This window comes from Diceros bicornis, chromosome X (assembly GCF_020826845.1).
Source record: "Diceros bicornis minor isolate mBicDic1 chromosome X, mDicBic1.mat.cur, whole genome shotgun sequence".
In the NCBI taxonomy this organism is placed as follows: domain Eukaryota; kingdom Metazoa; phylum Chordata; class Mammalia; order Perissodactyla; family Rhinocerotidae; genus Diceros; species Diceros bicornis.
This window is the reverse complement of record NC_080781.1, coordinates 113,366,878-113,384,981: the sequence shown is the minus strand read 5'-3', so window position 1 is coordinate 113,384,981 and position 18,104 is coordinate 113,366,878. Positions and strand designations below refer to the sequence as shown.

At 39.6% G+C, this 18,104-nt stretch overlaps 1 protein-coding gene across 1 annotated transcript in view; it reads right to left on the bottom strand.

The window, feature by feature from the left end:
- GRIA3 (glutamate ionotropic receptor AMPA type subunit 3) overlaps positions 1–18,104 on the bottom strand; it is a 269,592-nt gene that overhangs the window by 41,100 nt on the left and 210,388 nt on the right. The window contains exon 12 of the mRNA XM_058536632.1: positions 17,156–17,354. Within this exon, the coding sequence (XP_058392615.1) occupies positions 17,156–17,354 (199 nt within the window). The remainder of the gene's footprint in view (positions 1–17,155; positions 17,355–18,104) is intronic.

The following is an 18,104-nucleotide window of genomic DNA, read 5'->3' as shown; positions in this document are numbered from 1 at the left end:
ACTACTTTGTATACTTCATAATATTGTTCTTGTTTGCCCTGATGATGGAAGTGATGGCTGCATCGAATCGAAGTCTTGCCTGCACCAGTTAGGGGTTGGCTATAGTCTAGTTTGAGGGGCAGGGGAGGAGGGGTCATAACTCCTGTCCTATTCAGGGTTAATCTATCACTCTGGAATAGCTTACCCAGCCTGTGTTTATGGAAGGCCTCTCTAGAGAAAGGTAAGCTGTATTATTTGCATGGGCGAAAATTCCTGGTGCGTATGCAGGAACTGTTTCCTTTAAATTTATCCTATTTGTGTAAAATTGAAAATAAATGAACTCTTGGGTTTAGGTATGCCATGAAAGAATATTCTTATTACTATTGTCTGAGAACTGTACTTTCCTTCTAAAGAGCAGATCACTATACAAGGAAATATTTGTGCAAAAAAAGAGTGTGCTCCCTAAATTTCCACTTAGCCTGATTTTCTCTTTCTGGCTCTGTGAGTTGCTACATTAAGTTGTTTGGACCCCGTCTCTCTGATGTTCCTTTCCAAGGGAAGAATTCCGACAGAGGTGGGCAGGCAGATGACAATATTCATGATTTCCCCCAGTTAAAAAAAAATAGTTCCTCCCTGTATCAGCTCTGATAGATAGGTTCAAGAATCGAGTATAATAAAAATTGAAAGTGGTAGAATCTCAAGAGATGCTTTCCTCTACAAATTCCAAATGACTTTGTCAAGTACTCATTCTAAATGCCTTTGCCTAGCATTTTCAAACTGTGTTACAGTTACATTAAGGTCACAGATGTAAATTTGCCTTTTTTGAGTTACCAAAGGGAGGACAGGATCAGCATTTCATATAGAGGTAAGCCTGGGGGAATTAGGTTGAATGTTCTAGCCATTCAGCTTGGTTACTGTCATATAGTGACCAGGGGCTTGAACCAAGCTACACCAAAAGCTCCGCAGTGAAACGAATGCTGCCAAATTGCAGATTTGCAAATTAAACTCCATTATAAATCATAAAACAGGAAACAGAATCATGAGCTGAAGCAAAGTTGTTGTTGTTATTTTTAAAGACTCACCTAGAAAACTGGGTTGTTTTATATTCAGGCCTATGTATTTACTGCCACTATTGAACAGAAGCAAAACCAAAGAATGAAAACTCTCCAAAGTAAACCTAATCAAACCATTATTTCATTTGACTTGAGTTTCTGATAGATATAGTTATCACCTCTACTCAGTAAAGATCAATAGCCAAACTGCAGAAGGGAGCCATGTTGAATCCTAAAGGATTTAGAAGAGTCAAAGGAAACTGAAAGCTCGTGCATTTCCAGATTTCATGTATTTCTAGTACCTGCGAAACCTGTGGCCTGTGGGATAATTTATTAGCAGTCGTTGGTTTGAAATGCATTTCCCTTAAGTTCCCATTTCTGTACCAGCACCTTATTACTGAAGAAATACAGTAACTTGAAAAACAAGTCCTCTACCTCAGGCAAGATCATTATTATCTGTTGCTATTCCAGAAAAGTAGAGTAGGCCAATAATACCTTTTTTTAAAAAAGTAATGTATTTTTCCTTTAAGACTCTCTTGCTTGCTTCTGTTCCAATTCTGATCGACCAATGGCAGACCTTTGTTAGCTGGAATGCTTACTGCCCACTGCCTCCCACCCTCCATTCCCACCAGTGTGCCACTAATAGTAGTTAACAAATTAAAGAATGCTTATGCAGACAGTATGTTTTTCAAAGCCCATTAGGATAATCTATGACTAAGAGTTATTTGGTTTTCTTTTTCATAATTAAATGTCTTGTTTCGATTAACCCAAGATTTTAAAAATCATTTGCAAATTTTAATTTCCATCAGAATGACTTTTCCTTCACAGTCCTTCATGTAAAGACAACAGTATATTTAATTAAGAACCCTCCTAGACAGTCATCTCTCTTTTAGGCCTGCTTTCTTTGCTTTCTGCCTTAAAATTGCTTGTCAGTGTGGAGGAGAAAGTGGATTTCCTCCCCGCTTCTCCACCTAATGGCAATCTGCATTTCTACTGATTTTATCCAGGTCACTCATTATCCACTCATTGAAAAGTATGTTATTAATGAGAAGCAGGTAGGAATCATGCTGTCCTCCCCGGGTTTAAATGAATCTTTAAGATGGTACAATCAAACAGATATGCAAAATAGGCTATTAATGCAACATTAAGGTTAAAAATTTAAACACGAAATCAGGGAATGCAGAACTTTTTAAGTTTTTCATCATTTCAGTCTTGGCAACATGGGACATGCTGAATGTATAGTACAGTGTTAGGAAGACGTGGATCCAAAAGTATTGAAAAAATGACCGATGTTTGAAAGGGAGACTCCAAGATTAGCTACCAGACTTCCGGAATGCTGTAACCGCACCTATGTAGACTGGCTCAATCTCAGTGAATTTTTCCGCACCTTTGAACTTTCCTTTCCCTGGTTTGTGTTGCTCTGCCCAGATAACAATATGCCTTCCATCAGGTAACAGATGAATTCCTGGGAAAAGCTGTTCCATGAATTAGATTCATTTTTGAATAGCAAATTTTATTTCTCTATTGATGCATGGGCTGTTTTATGTTTATTTCTAAAAGCCCTCCTCTTAGGTTTCTCTGACAAGCAATTAATGATCTGTAAACACCAAAATGCACTAGAGAATCTCGATTTTCCAGGGAAGAATATGTTTCTAATGTGAGTAATTACTATTTATTACTTTTATCAGTTGTAAATTTTCTGATATATGGATTACTTAAGGTAAGGTCCCGCTGTGTTATGTAGCCAAAGGTTTTGGAAGGAAAGGAAAGCCTTAAAGACAATAAATGGTTTTAACTGGTCCTTGTTAATCTCTGGAATGGCAAAAGGTCAAGCCCAGTAATTGCCTGGGAAGACACAAAAGCCCAGTACAAAGCAATTCAAGATGGGAGGTCCTGATACAATGGATACTGTACTGCATCCCCTAAGTGCCACTGGCCACTGGAAGAGGTATCCATGGTAACAGCAAGGGTCCCAGTGGAACAGAGTAGAAAAAGATTGGACACTAGCCTTACAAAAACTGATCTGGTCTCCATAGAAGAGAGAGAAATTACTCTTCAGTAAGGGGGAGGGTACAGGTTTCTTTTCTGTAGTAATTGGGATCCACACTTTTGTTTGAGAGATGATGGTACCCCAAAGGAGATTAGGAAGGAGGAATGGTCCTCTTGAGTATTTGTCAGCATTGCAAATAATTTGCGGTGGGAATACTCTACCTATCTTGTTAACAGTTCCCCATACCAGCTTACCTCATGTGTGAGTCTTTTTTTTTTTTTTTTAGTTTCTAAAAATACACATTAAAATTTATTCATGAAATCTCTTTTCCTTTTTTTTTAATCCATGAACATGGAATATCTCTCCATTTATTTATTGCAGTAACATTGGTTTATAACATTGTAAAAGTTTCAGGTGTACATCATTGTACTTCTATTTCTGCATAGATTACATCACGTTCACCACCAAAATACAGTATGGAGATTCCTCAAAAAATCAAGGATAGAACTACCATATGATCCAGCTATTCCACTGTTGGGTATTTATCCAAAGAACTTGAAAACACCAATTTGCAAAGGTACATGCACCCCTGTGTTCATGTGTGAGTCTTAACAATGCCCACAGCTTGCACTGATTAGAAAATTGACCAACTGCCCCCCAATTGATGGTGTGGATGAAAGCTGGGCAATCTGGCCTCTGGGCTGGAAAACATTTCTCTCCTCTTTGGGAATTGAAATGTTCCTACTACCACCCTAGTGCATCACACTTCTAATGCTTTTACATAGCATGTAAAAATGGCAATGGCAATGTAGAATTAAAAACAGGGAGAAAGGGAGAAAAGATCACAGCAATCTGACTTCTTTCTTTAAGGCCTAAAGATCCAGTTCTTCAGTCTAGTTACAAACTTCCATTATACCACTCTTGTCTAGAAATATGGGCCCTCACTAACCCTTCTTCGTAGAGATACTAAAAGGAGAGGTCCAGCTGAAATTCCCCTCACCAATCACCTCCACTTACTCCCAGGAGGCTTCACCCTGCCATATGGGTACTTGGGACTGTCTACCCAGCAAGTCTCCTGTGTGGGGAAAGTCGAACCCCTGGTGTCCCTAATGCCTCCGTAAGAAACAAATGCAATTGCATTGGTTGCCCAATGCCCAGACCCAGCAGGTAAAACAGGAAAAGGGAACAGGATAAGGAATAGGAAGCAGCACATTAGAAAAGTGCTTCTGGCTGAAGGGCAGGAGTTTCCTGGCTCCTGATCCATCTTTTCCATCTGTACCAGTTTTAAAATATGTTCCTCTTCCTGATAGCGTTTACATCCTCCTAATTTTCAGCCTTTCCTGGTGACTGGGTTCATGTCTACCCAGCTAAGGTCCTGTAGGCTGGGAACTTGGAGGCATGAGGCTCCCTGAAGCCTCTGAAAAGCGGTAACAGAGTAGAGTTGCCTCATAATAAAAGGCATGGAAAAGACCCAGAGGGAGGGAGGTAAGGGGTAATGTGTTAGTAGGAGAGAGCTTTGGCTAACAGCCAAGAGTTCAAGGCTCTTGTTACACAATTTCCCATTTTGCCCCTTTTCATTTTGAAGGCCATTTCTCTTGCCCATAGCTTCCAACCATATTTTAATACTTGAAGTTCCCCATGTGAAGGCCAGCTCTTCTGTTTGTCTACCTACTGTCCTCTAGACAGCGGGATTTTGAAGCTTGGGATTCCCTGAAGCTTCTGTAAAAACACCAATACAGCAGCCCTGATCACCTGAGACCCTGCAGGTTAAATGGGTGAAAAAGATAGGGGGAGGCTGGTAGGACATCTTCTGTCATGTTGGCAGGAGAGTTCAAGCTCCTGAGAAATCTATTCCTTCTGTTCCATTGTTTTCTTTCTCTTTATGAAATTTCTTGTGCCCCTACTTCTTTCCAGGTTCTATTGCTTTTGTTTTCCCATGGTGACAAGCACCTAAGGACGTTCACCCAAATTCTTCCAGGTAGGGAAATTTGAGGAAAGAGTTGCTCTGTAGCCTCTCTGAAAGCGCTAATATAGCAGCCCTGACCACCCAAGACTCAGCAGGTAAAAGAAGGAAAGAGAAAAGGAGGTAAGGGATGGTTAAAGGAAACTAGAAGAGAGCTTCTCTCTACAGGGTAGGAGTTTCCAGCTCCTGGTCTATCTTCTACTTCTGTCCCATTTTTACCTAAGAAATTTCTCTTACTCACAGCCTTTACCTAGATCATTTGTTGTTAGTGCCCTGGAGTCAATTCCGACTCCTAATGACCTGTGTACAGCAGAGCGGAACCTTGCCCAGTCTTTTTGTGCCATCCTCTCGCCTTCTGGTGCTGTATCAGACAATGCTTCACTGCTCTTTATAAGGTTTAAAATGTCTACTCTTCAAATATTTGAAGACCATCCTAATATATTCTACTGCTGCATATTTTCTTCAGGCTAGTCGCAATTCTTATGATGGGGGAAATAATTTTGTAAAAAATTGTAGACCAGTCCCTGTAGGAAAACTCTTTGGGCAATTCCAGATACGAACGTTTTACGACAAGATCAACAAAGAACTATGAGAAGCCATGGTAGTCCTCCTGATGTCAACTCTAAAAAATCTGGAAATGTCCTTCAAGCACCTGTCCCTAACCTTTAATAACTTTCTATGGATCAGTATTGCATGAATTTATCCAAGCCTCCTTTAATTTATTTATATTTCTCCTCAGTCATTGACCACACTATTCTCAACCTTCTCATTTGTACAATTGATTGAAACCCCACGCCAAGAAAATAAAGCACAAGTGTTCTTCAGGATCTGGCCAATGGGGCAGTTTACTCCCTGAGGCTTTCATATATAATAAACTTCAATTATTTGCTAATAACAATTACCCAAATTGTGAGGGGTGTGTGTTTGTGTGTGTGTGTGTGTGTGTGTGTGTGTGTCTGTTTGGAGGAAAGGGGTAGGAAACAAATATTTGGAAATCAAACTTCAAAATTCTGTGCAAAGGGGCTTTAATATGATTCTCTTCATGATTGCCGCATTCATCCTACCACATTCAGGAAAGGGGCTGTTTATGTTGGCTGAAATAATGTCTGATATAGTGGGGTTGTTTTTAAATATCAAAGGTTGGTTACGAAATCTTCTTTCATTTGGTATTATTTGCCAAAGCATAGATGGATTTTGCTTTTCAAAATTGGTTCCTCAAACTCATTTGAAAGAAAGCAGAGTAATCTTTGGAGAGTCTCTTTTTAATGAACCTCATCTTCATATGCAAAATGTGAATTATGGAATTAGAAATAAGACAGTGCTCAGAGTACCTTGGTCTCAAGCAATGATTTCCAATTTACCCTTTGCAGTCTATATATTGATTTCTATGATGATACTATTGTTTCAAAGCAATAATTTTTTCTTGGAAACTGTTTTTTCCATCTTGAACCCCTCCCCCCAAACATATACATATACACACACTATTTTGTGGAAACAGATTTTGGTGTGAACCCTACAGAGAACTAACAGTTCCTCAGTCAACAGTGGCCACAGTCTAACATGATATAAAGCCATGGTCTTATTGTTTCTTTGTTATTTTTTTTTTGTCACAAATATATTCTTACATACCCCTTGAACTATTTTTGAATTCTCTTTTCTCTCCAAATATTTTAAAAATGCCTCTTTTTCCATAATCTTTTCCTGATTAACTCACCTGACTCCTTTATTGTCTGCGTACTGGACTCAGGGATCTGGAGGCATCTCATATTTATTTCCAAAGTGTCTAGGACAGGGTTCTTTACAGAAGGGGTTGGAAAATCAATGTTACTGAATGATACAAGAAATAGTCTGTAACCCATACCAGAGACTCAAAGAAAATAAAATTGAAAGTCAAATAAATCAGGCTGTGAACACATAAGAATTTTGATAGAATTGGGAAGTAAGACTCAGTTCTGGAATTCAGGTTTCTCTAGGCAAAGCTGCTAACCACCTTTAAGAATATCTTCATTAGGGCACCAGGGAGTGTGCAGACAGGAGATCAGTTTTGGGGATAATATGCAGATAGATGCCTACAGTCAGAACTGGAAAGAAATGCAATAGATCACCTCTATCCAAGCCCCTTCCTTCAGACAAGTAACATTCTAAACCATTTAGAACAGAGGGGCGAGGGGTTTCATTCTACTGTCCATCACCTGTATTCTAGTGCAATCTTGCTGGGGCATCAGAGTTGCAGCCCAAATACAGAAAGAGGAAGCATGCTCCCCTAAGTTTTTGCTACAAGGTGGAATCACTAGCTAAAATATCCAGGATTCTCTGTACGTATGTGTGGTATAAACAGGACTTTAGGTCTTTTTTAACTCATACATACATACACACACATACATTCTTCTCAACTTCAGTCACCTATCAAGATGAAACTTTACGATATTAACTAAAGTTCTGCCCCCAACACCAATTACCCAGTGACCCTCTTCCTATTGGGACAGAGGCATCTACGGCCTAAGAGTTTAGGATTGTTTGAGCAGGAATAAGAGGAAAACAGAACAGAAAATGCCCTCATCTTTTGTTTCAAAATAGACTTTTAAAAAGTTATAGCAGATAAACATAAAATTGCCATATGATCCAGCAATTTCACTCATAGGTATATAGCAAAAGGAACTGAAAGCAGGGATTCAAACAGATGTTTGTACACCAATGTTCATTGCAGCCTTATTTACAATAGCCAAAAGATGTAAAGAACCCAAGTGTCCATTAAAAGTTGAGTGGATAAGCAAAATGCGGTATATGTATATTAATTCAGCCATAAAAAGGAATGAAGCTCTGACACATGCTACAACATAAATGACCCCTGAAGACACTGTGCTAAATGAAATGTCAGACACAAAAAGACAAACATTGTATGATTTCATACAGATGCATAGAGACAAAAAGTAGAATAGTGGTTACCAGGGTCTGGGGAAGTGGAGGAAAGGGAAGTTATTGATGAATGGTCACAGAGTTTCTGCTTGAGGTAATGAAAATATTTTGGAAATAGACAGCGGTGATGGTTGCACAACGTTGTGAATGTAATTAATGCCACTGAATTGCATACTTAAAATGGTTAAAATGGGAAATTTTATGTTATATATATTTTATTACAATTTTTAAAAATTAATAATGTAATATACCAAAACCCATTGAATTGTACATTTCAAATGGGTGAATTGTATGATATGTGAATTGTATGTCAATAAAATTATTTTAAAAAGTTATAGCAGAGACAATACTATTTTGAAAGCCAAGTTTTAGATTAGTAAGAGCCAGGCTTTTTGAGAAAAAAGAAAAGTTTTTGAGTTTCAAAATTCTAAAGACTAAGTATAACAAGGTAAATATGAAATTTATGCCATACTCAATAAATTGGAGAGCAGATGAATAAAGAGCCAGACTAACCACCCCTGGAGGCCAGATAAAAGCTGAGGCAGAGAGGAGTGCAAGAGAAGTCAGAAGTGGATATAAGTCTATGAGAAAGGTCTCTGTGCCCTGTCCTCCCTACCCTGGCTCTCCATAAAGGGGAGGGATGATGGAACTCCTAGCTAGATTTGAGGATCCCAGGGCAGAGGGGATGAAGCCTCACTTCCCAGGGTGTAGCATAGGGATGATGAATCTAAGGGAATAGCCCACATCTAGCTTGGTGCTGGCATGGTACAACAGCAATGGCTACATGAGGTCTCTAGGAGGAAGGAGCTGAGAGAAGTCTGTGTCCCCCGACTGGTGGAAGGAGAGAAACTGACTTCTCCAGTAGCCCTACAATGGGAGAGAGAGAGAGAGAGAGAGAGACAGAAAGAGAGAGAGAGAGAGAGAGACAGAGAGAGAGAGAGAGATACAGAGAAACAGAGAGACAGAGAGAGAGAGAGAGATACAGAGGAACAGAGAGACAGAGAGAGAATGAACCAGAATAAATGCAGAGTCAGGCCTGCAGAGGTCTTGTGCCTGGATGCGGGGATGCTGCAGCAAATGTCACTGAAGATTTGGATGGTTACAGCTCAGTGGATGCCTGGAAGTGATCATGATGATCTGGGGTTAGACGGCTGTCCCTGATGCCATGACGCCATGTAAACTCCCTGGAGCTTGAACGTCATCCCAGGGAGGAGGGAGTGAAAAATTGTGAAATGACTAGGAAATCACTAAATTTGCCTGAATTTATCTGGATATATCTTTTCTGCCATGTGGCAAAAATGAGGTGCCAGTTACAGGAATATAAAGAAAGTTACGTTTTTCAAAATGGAGTTAGTCACCTGTGAAAATATACCTCTACCATAAAATCATCTTCTAAGAAGACAGCAATAAAACACAGTAAAGGCCTGAATTATTAGGGGTTTCTGGACTTTACAAAGTTTTTGGGGATTAACCTTAAGACTCCTTATTTTCCCACTTGGACAAATTTCCTAACCAGTCCTAGTGTACCTTTTCAGTCCTCCTTACTACAGATTAACAAGTATCCTCGGATCGTTTAAGGAATGCAGGACTTATAGATTTCATTAGTGATCACTGAAGAGGAAGGCCAAAAATCTGAGAGCCACCCTTGGTTCTTCCCTTTTGGTCACAAATGTTATCCAATCCATCAGCAAATTCTGTGACTTTACCTCCAAACTAAATCTGAGCACTTGACACAATATCCATTACTATAACTCTAGTATTGAATTCCATTCTTCAGCCACACTGCTCTTCTTCCTGTCCCTTAAACATGCCAGGATTGTTCCTGCCCCAGGACCTTTGCACTTGTTATTCCTTTTGTTTGGAATACTCTTCTGTCAGATTTTCACTTGGCTAACTCTTCTTATCATTCTAATTAAATGTTACCTCCTTAAAGAGGCTTTCCTTGAACTCCCTCCCTCCCAAACTCCCAGTTAAAATAGTCTTCTCTAACCCTAAGTCATTCTCTATCATAATAACCTATAGCACTTATTGGTACATGAAATTATTTTATACATCTATTTGTTTACATGTTTATTATTTGTCTCCTTCTAACAGAATGCAAGCTACTTGAAGGTATGGGTGCTGTCATGTTTCCCCTACTGTATCCCTGGTGCCTAACTTGGTATGGTAGACACTCAATATTTATTTACTCACTGATTAAAAATGTAGGTGTTGAAGACTGGAATGAATCTGACCACAGGACATCACCTAGTAGTCTTTTTGAAAAAAATTCATATCAAGGTTTCATTTATGTGAGTTGCCTTTTCCTTTCAAAAGTGGAGCGCAACCAAGCATTCCAGTTAATTGAATGTTCTTGTTAGTTGAGTTTGGGTAAGTTGAAATTTTACTTGGTCGTTACGGTCAAGTTTTTAGACTTTTGCATGGTGATGAAGGAGAATTGTAAATAAGTAACCTGCACAGCCTTGCCAGGTGAACTCAAGGAGAGTCTAATTGAACAGATGGGCCCCAATCCTCTAAATGGAAGGCTCTTAGGTGATTTGACTTTGTCAGATAAGAAAAGAAAGTGAGGTCCTGAGATGAGTTCCTCTAGGGAAGGGAGTTTCAGAGTTCTCACAAAGATCTGGGAGTCCTGTGTGATGTTAATTACCCTGCTGTTGTCTGAGAGAGTTGGCAGCCTCAAAGAGAATGAAGACTTAACCGCCTTAGGCTTTCTGAGCTGTGAAATGCTCTCATAAGCAAGTAGGTTACCTGGGAGGAATAACGGAGACAGGCTAATGAAATCCATATGGTTGGTTACTTTGGGCAGATGGCCTACATGCCACCTTGGAAGCACCTGAAGTTTCTAGGTGGTCTTCAAGGGCAGCTCTAAACTGTACATGTGGAAGCCGTTGAATCTGCAGGCCACAAAGGACTGGCTAAAAATGGACAGACTAGGAGATGAGGTTAGTAGTAATATTTTATAATAGGGGTAGAAATGGGATCAGGAGGATGGGGGGAGGATATAACTAAGCTTTCTCTCTTCTCCCAAAGCCAGGAAAAAACCCACCGCTCTTTCACTGAGCCAGCTGAGATTATTTTATTTTTGAGAAGTACCCCTCCCTCACATCTCCACAGAGCCTTGTCTGGACAGTCTTTATGCTTTAATTGCTCTATTGCTGGGCCCTTTTCCTAAAGTCTCCTGGGATTTGTAGAACACTTCATACTTTTAAAGAGCTTTTTGTGATATTATCCTCTTACCAACCCCATAGAGAAGGTAGAGCAGAGAATATTGCCCTTGATAGATGAGGAAACTGAGACTAAATGCCCCTTACCCAAAGAAAAATAAGAAAGTCACCAGTGGATGTGGAACTAGAAATCATTTTCATTTTCTTTCTTGTTCTTTCCAGTTTTATCCACACCATGACATAACCCTTGGCATATCAGAAATCGTAGTGAGCTATGGATAATAGAGGTTTGCTGTGTTTGTGGCATTCACTCTAGTTTTACGGATGTCTTCCTTTTCTTTGCTTTCTTGGATCCTTTTGAGGTTGTCAGAGCATAGTAACGTGTCATGTAAAAGTGCGTATAGGTTTCCTTTTCTAATTGATCCATCAAGGGGAATAAAAACAAAGATCAACCAGGAGATGATACAGATCCCTTAACATGTGCTGCACTAGAGGCTTGATTCATGCATAACACCCCATGTTTCTGGAAAACTCACACCAGAAAGGCACTGGGATGGAATGGAAAGAGGAGCCAATCTGGACTTAGAGCATCAACCTGTACTCAGACCTCTAGCTCTCCCTCATTGAGCTGAGTGACGTTCGGCAAGTCACAATGTCATCTTGCCTCAAGTGTTTCCTCTATGAAGTAATAATACCTGTTCTGGTTACATCGCAGGATTGTCATGTGAATTGAATATTGTAAAATACTTGAATATGTGTTGAAAATTGACAGCCCACTAGATTGTGAGTTCCCAGAGGGTAGAGGTCATTTCTGTTTTATTTATCACCTAGCTGACCTTCCTGCTGGGGTTATGGAGAATCCTTAACCCTACCGTTCTTCACCATGATCATACCCATAGATTGGCACATGCTGGGAAATAGCTCCATAGAAACAAACACTGTCAGCTGCCCTGGAGGGATGATCATCCGGTTCTCTGAGAAGCCTGTATTTTAAGTCAATATATCCCCCCAAATAACCTCCAAATATGGTGTCAAAACTTGTCTAGGTATTTTCATGTGATTTGGCAAAGGACAGAAATTTAATTTCGTTTACAGAGATGGATCCTCAGTGCTTAGTCTGGAGTTTGGTTCACAGAACATGCTCAAAAAAAAGAAAAGAGTTAATGAAAGAGTAATGAATAAATAATGGAATCTAGGGTATTATTATTAGCCTGTCTTTGTTGCCACATTTTCTCCTTTTTCTTGTAGATAGATATTAGGTGTGTTGTCAGTTGTGTGCATCGTTGTCAGGTCAACCTCTACTCCCTTGGAGCGTGTCCTTCCCACCCAGCTTGAGACTCACCTGCAGGGAAGACCTATGGAACCACAGATCCCTGGCTGCTAAGGGATGGGAAAGGCACACAGCTGTCTGAATATACCTTTCCCTCTTCCAGAGGCCTGTTTGGCCAGGCCTCAGCATCTTCACCTTGTGCCTGCCACTCTACCTCCAGTCTTGACCTATAGTCTTTCTGTGTAATGTGTTATATGACACAGGAAATTAAGATTTTTTTTGGTAAGGCGGAATCAAAACAGCCATGTCAAAATTAAAAAAAACAAATATTAAAAAAAAATTACCAAGTAGTATATACAACAAATGTCTCCGACCTACCATTCCTTGGTGTCAACTCATCTCTTGTTGTTGTTATTATGCCTTCCCTACTGTGTGTGGTTTGGCTATGTCCTCAAACATTTGGTCACATCATATGTGTCTTCCAACTAATTAAATTTGGTTGCAGTTGTCCAGGTATATTGTCTGTCAAGAGCTCAAATTTATCATAGTACTCAGTGAGAAAATTTTTAACAAAAGGATTTTTACATTTTGATGTGTTTCCTAAGGCTAGGGGGTGGGTTAAGGGGTAAGGGAAGTCTGTTGTGTGCATAGCTCAGTTGTAATGAAGCCTAAAGATTAATGGTTAGTTTTCTTGATCATGTTAAAATGTCAACATACTCAGCACAGGTGCATTTGTGGAGAAATTTTTCCCCTTTTCCCATATACTTCAAAAGCCCTATATTATATAACCAATAAATGTTGAAATGTGGACTCCAATTGAAAATGCTTGTGTGTGTGTGTGTGTGCGTGTGTGATTCTGAATGTGTAAGCAGAATCTAAATGTTATGAGCAGGGACTGCTTCCCAAATCAATTTGGGAGAGTTCTTCTATTTGCTGCCTGCATTTAAAACAAATTAAAATGACCATTGACAACAGTAATAGAGTCTAGAGTTGAGACAAAACATTCTCCATGAGTAATTCAACTGTGCTTCATGGGGCTGCAACTCTGAAGACAGAACAGTCTCCTCTGCGGTCTCCAGATAAAGTTCAATTCTTCTGTACTGCCTAGGGCATTGGAGCAAGTCACATCTCTCCCCACTCCTCTCCTGTTATATTTATTTTCTTAAAGGAGTTTAAATTAGTATTAAACATTTCATTTTAAAAAGCAACCTTTTATCCCCTGAACTATCTTAAATGGGGATATGGCCAAGTATCTGGAAAAGAAATCAAGCATTGTAGTTGTTTTCTAATATTCCTAGGAGTCTCAAAGCAGAGAGAATTTTGGAATTGCTTTTTCTCTCAGTGATACTTTTTAACAGGAATGTGTATCAGGTTAAATTTCCAAAACCGAGTGGAGAATGATCATTTAGGTGCAGCTTTCCAAATCATAGTGGCATTTCTCTGAGCAATGACAATAAAGCTGTCGACATGTTTTTTAGCATGGGTGCCTCCACCTCTGGTTGAGACATTTAGTTTTGGAGCTACTGTCTAAGGAAATCAGTTTGCAAGTCAAGAGGGTTGATAGTAATATTTCAGATGTCTCTTCAGCTGCATGCATTTTGCTCAGTCCCTCCCTGCCTTTCCTGATGGAACAGGTCACTCTGTGCCAGTGACTTTATGTAATTGTAAGATAACAGCTAAGGATAGCTCAGAAAATGAGAGAAACAAAGGAATCCTTTAAAAATACCACCATTTTAGTGGCAGCCTTACCCAGGACGAGTAAAAATGTCTACAGGGCAATTAGAAAGAAATTTTATATTATACATTTCTCTCTCTTTGTGGAAGAACTAGAGGGCTGGCCCCAGGCTGTTTTATGGTATTACTATTTGGTCCCTGTGGTTTTAGTATGGAGTGAGAATGGGAAGAAATGAGCACATGTTATGTTTATAAATGTTGCATGTGATCTTGTTTTATCCTCTAAAGTTCAGAAGGCTTGCAATCAGAGGTCCCTGATTTTTTTCTGTATGGAGGAGGGACTGTTCTTAAGATCATTGCCTTAAGATCATTGAGGGTTGAGAGGGAAGTGACATGCTATGGCAGTCAAGCCCCTGAGTGAGAGATGATGTGTTCTTGCTGGCTTCCTTCTTTGATCTATGGGGTTCAAGAAGGGGTAGAGGAGAGGACATAGGACAAATGGCTTGGAGACCAACTGGTTGGTCCCACCTGTATTATACGAATACCAAGCATACTCTGTGTTAGGTTTACATAACCTTTTCAGTACAAGCAGCCTAAAAGAGTTGATTTTTCTATACTGCTCTGTTCTACTCTTAGATCGTCAACTTTAGTGTGTTGCCCTGAAGAACTTCCCCACAGAGTCCTAATGCTGTCACCAGCGACCAATTGGGGAAAAAGAAAAAGTGGCATGCGGGAATTAGAAAATGATTTGCACTTCCTTATACCTAGAAATATCCAGCTCCTTCTCCAACCAGATTTTCAAAATAGCTCTATTTCCATACAAATTACTCATTGGCTGTAAAGGTCACTACAAATTGGTGAGCATTAGAAACCACAAACCAATTAGAATATGGCAATAGCATTGCTCAGAATTAAATGTTGATTCAAATTGGCTTCTGTAATATGTTGCTCGTTAATGAAACCATCATTGAATGGATTAGTAGATGCTTTCGTGGTTTTTGAGAAAGACAGAAAATGAGTGGGGGATAGAGACAATGACTATTTGGTCACACTTGCAAGCCTTTGTTCTAATAAATCTTCCCAGAGAGCCTCCTTTGCCTGCAATTTGGATGAATGGCCTTTGAAAGCTTAATGGGAATTGATGCCATCTATTGATTACCATTTAAAGCACACCTTCCTAATTTCTAATTGTTGCTGAAGGAAAAATGTTTTCCAGTGGAACAAGTATCTCTTATCAGAGGGTTCAAGTCTGGTGTCTTGATAGCCTAAGTGGTCAATTACTTCATATGGCAACTTGATGCCTATTGGGATGGTTAACATAAGCTCTGTTGAAGGTTGATACCGAACCAGATTTTCATCGAACTAATTATGTGCTGACTACTCAGCAGATGGAAATCCCTGGTTTCCTGTCCTGAAATGTGTGAGTGATTTCACGGGGGCAGGGGACTGTTCTCAGCTAAACTTCTTGGACTACCATAGTAGTGAGGGTCAAGGCCAGGTTAGTTCCAGAGGGACTTCATATCATTTTGATGCTTCTAATACTGGGCCCCTCTCCCTGGTTAGGGATTATGATCTGCTTGATAAACAGTGGTAGAGGTGCGATAGGGATACCCTGAGCCAATAAGAATTCTTGAAAGGGTCCCAGAACCAACTCTTTTTCTTTTAGGGATTGAAAACAGTTTTTAACTAATTGCTATAATTTCAAGAAACACACTCCTCCTGGTTTCCCATGAAACAATTGGACAAATCTCATGATAATACATGTAGAAATATATGCTTACTGATTTCCTTTTTTTAAAATTCTTTTTCTTCTTTCTTTTTTTTTTTTTGCTGCGAAAGATTCACCCTGAGCTAACATCTGTTGCCCATCTTCCTCTCTTTTTTTTTCCTCCTCAAAGCCCCAGTTGTATATTGTAGGTCCCTCTAGTTCTTCTATGTGAGCCACCACCACAGCATGGCTATTGACAGACAAGTGATGTGGTTCTGTGCCTGGGAACCGAACCCGGGCCACTGATGCAGAGTGTGCTAAACTTTAACCACTAGGCCATCAGGTTTAGAACTGATGATGAGCTGGTTTAGAACCAACATTTGTTCACTCTGGACCTTTGAGGGAAAGTCAGTATTTATACCTACCATCCAATAACTTGATTATCAGTGGGAGAGAGTGACTAAACTTTTCCTCTCTACCTACTACACAAATGGCTTCCGGATCATTGCTAAAACCAGTTACAGTGACTATAGTAGCAGGCAGTAGTAATGTATAGAACGGGTCCATTTTCTAATCAAAACCACCATGTTTTCTTGGTTGGGGCAACCGAAAAAATATTTGAGTTCTTAAACACTCCATTGGTAGCGTTTCTTATAGTCCAGTTGCTACAGAACAAAGATCTTGATAGTTTATGTTAAACTGGTTTGACCATCATATTATTCTTCTATAATTTTCTGCTTTGATCTCCTTTCATCTTTCCCCTTGACAGTGTTTATGATTTATTAACTTTTGTTAGTGAATAACTCGCTCTTTCCCCACTAAGATTTGGCCTTTTGGGGAGTGAAGAGGGGAGGAATAAGTCTACTCAAGAAATTAAAACAATTATCAGCTTCCCTGAAAATTGAATTATCAGCATGTACATGAATACTTGAAACAACTGTAATACATTTCAATAGGAAACTAATGTCTAAAATAGAATATGTAATTTTATAGTCCATCCCTCCTCAGAGTCTTAGTCAGAGTCAATTACCTAACTTCTGTGAACTGCTGAGACATAAAATCACTGCTTTTGTAAAAACTAGAAAGGAGAATAGATATTATTTACTTCAATCCCCTCATTATTGAAGTAAGGGGAACGGGGCCAACAGAAGTTAAATGACTTGTCCAAGGACAAACAATCACTTTGTGGCAGGGTTGGAATTCAAACCTGGGAGTTCAAACTTGTGCTCTCAACATGTCACTTGTTATGTCGCACACAAGTCTGAGTTCTAAAGGACAATGAATTAGGTCTCAAACCAAGTAGTGCTGTATTTAAGATACTCTGCTTTGATAACATTCCCACCCTTTCCAAACTCTCCCTTAAAAGCACTGTGAATTTGCCTTTGTGAGAAGATGATAAAATAAAAACCAGCAGGCCCAATTAACTGCGAGGCACTTACTCTGAAAAATTCTTTTGTTGAGCCCGAGTCCAGGGTCCCATATGCAATTTCAGTCTGCTTAGCTAAGTCTTCAGCACTCTCTATGGGAGAAACCATCCTCTCCACAGTCAGGAAAGCAGCGAGATTGGCAGTATAGGAAGAAATTATGATCAGGGTGAAGAACCACCAAACCCCTCCAACAATGCGCCCGGAGAGCGATCTACAAAACAAAACAAAGACCAATCCAGACCCAGAGGGGCCGGGTTTCAGTTTAAGAAATCCTTATCTTTATTTCTAGAAGGAGGAGTGTTTTCGGTGTAGCTAATGAAGGAGAGAAGTAAATGTCAGGGAATTAACACATCAAACAAAAGTAACACATTAATGACAACACCCCATGTCATGATGGCATATGATGGTGGTACATGCATAATGCTCTTCAGGCCTATACGGTTTCAAAGCAGGAATTTTTTTTTATAATGCAGGAAAAAATATATTCTTTTTACCAGCTCCTGCTTACTCATAATAATTGTACTTATCAGGTTCTCCTCCTGTGAGCTTTGCTGCTCTATTTCCTTTAAAGCAAGTGATTCTCAGCCTTGCCTATACCTTAGAATCACCAGGGATCTTTAAAAAATTCTCATGCTCAGGCCCACCCAAGACCAATTTAATCAGAACCCGGGAGGTGGGACCCAAACATATGTATTTTTTAAAGCTTGCCAGGTTATTACCATGTGCTGCCAAGGTTGAGAACCACTGATATAAGGTGATGTCATGGGAGAAACACAGAGTCAAAAACCTTTACATATTTGAAGAGAAATGGGTAGGTGCTAGTAAATGAGCCCTATTCACTATGAATTTAATAAATTTAATAAAGACATTGTCATTTTGTGGAGTTGGTCACCCATGAGGCAAGGAGCCATAAACTAATATTTACTATCATTTTCATGTAAATGACCAGTGGGGCCCAGGA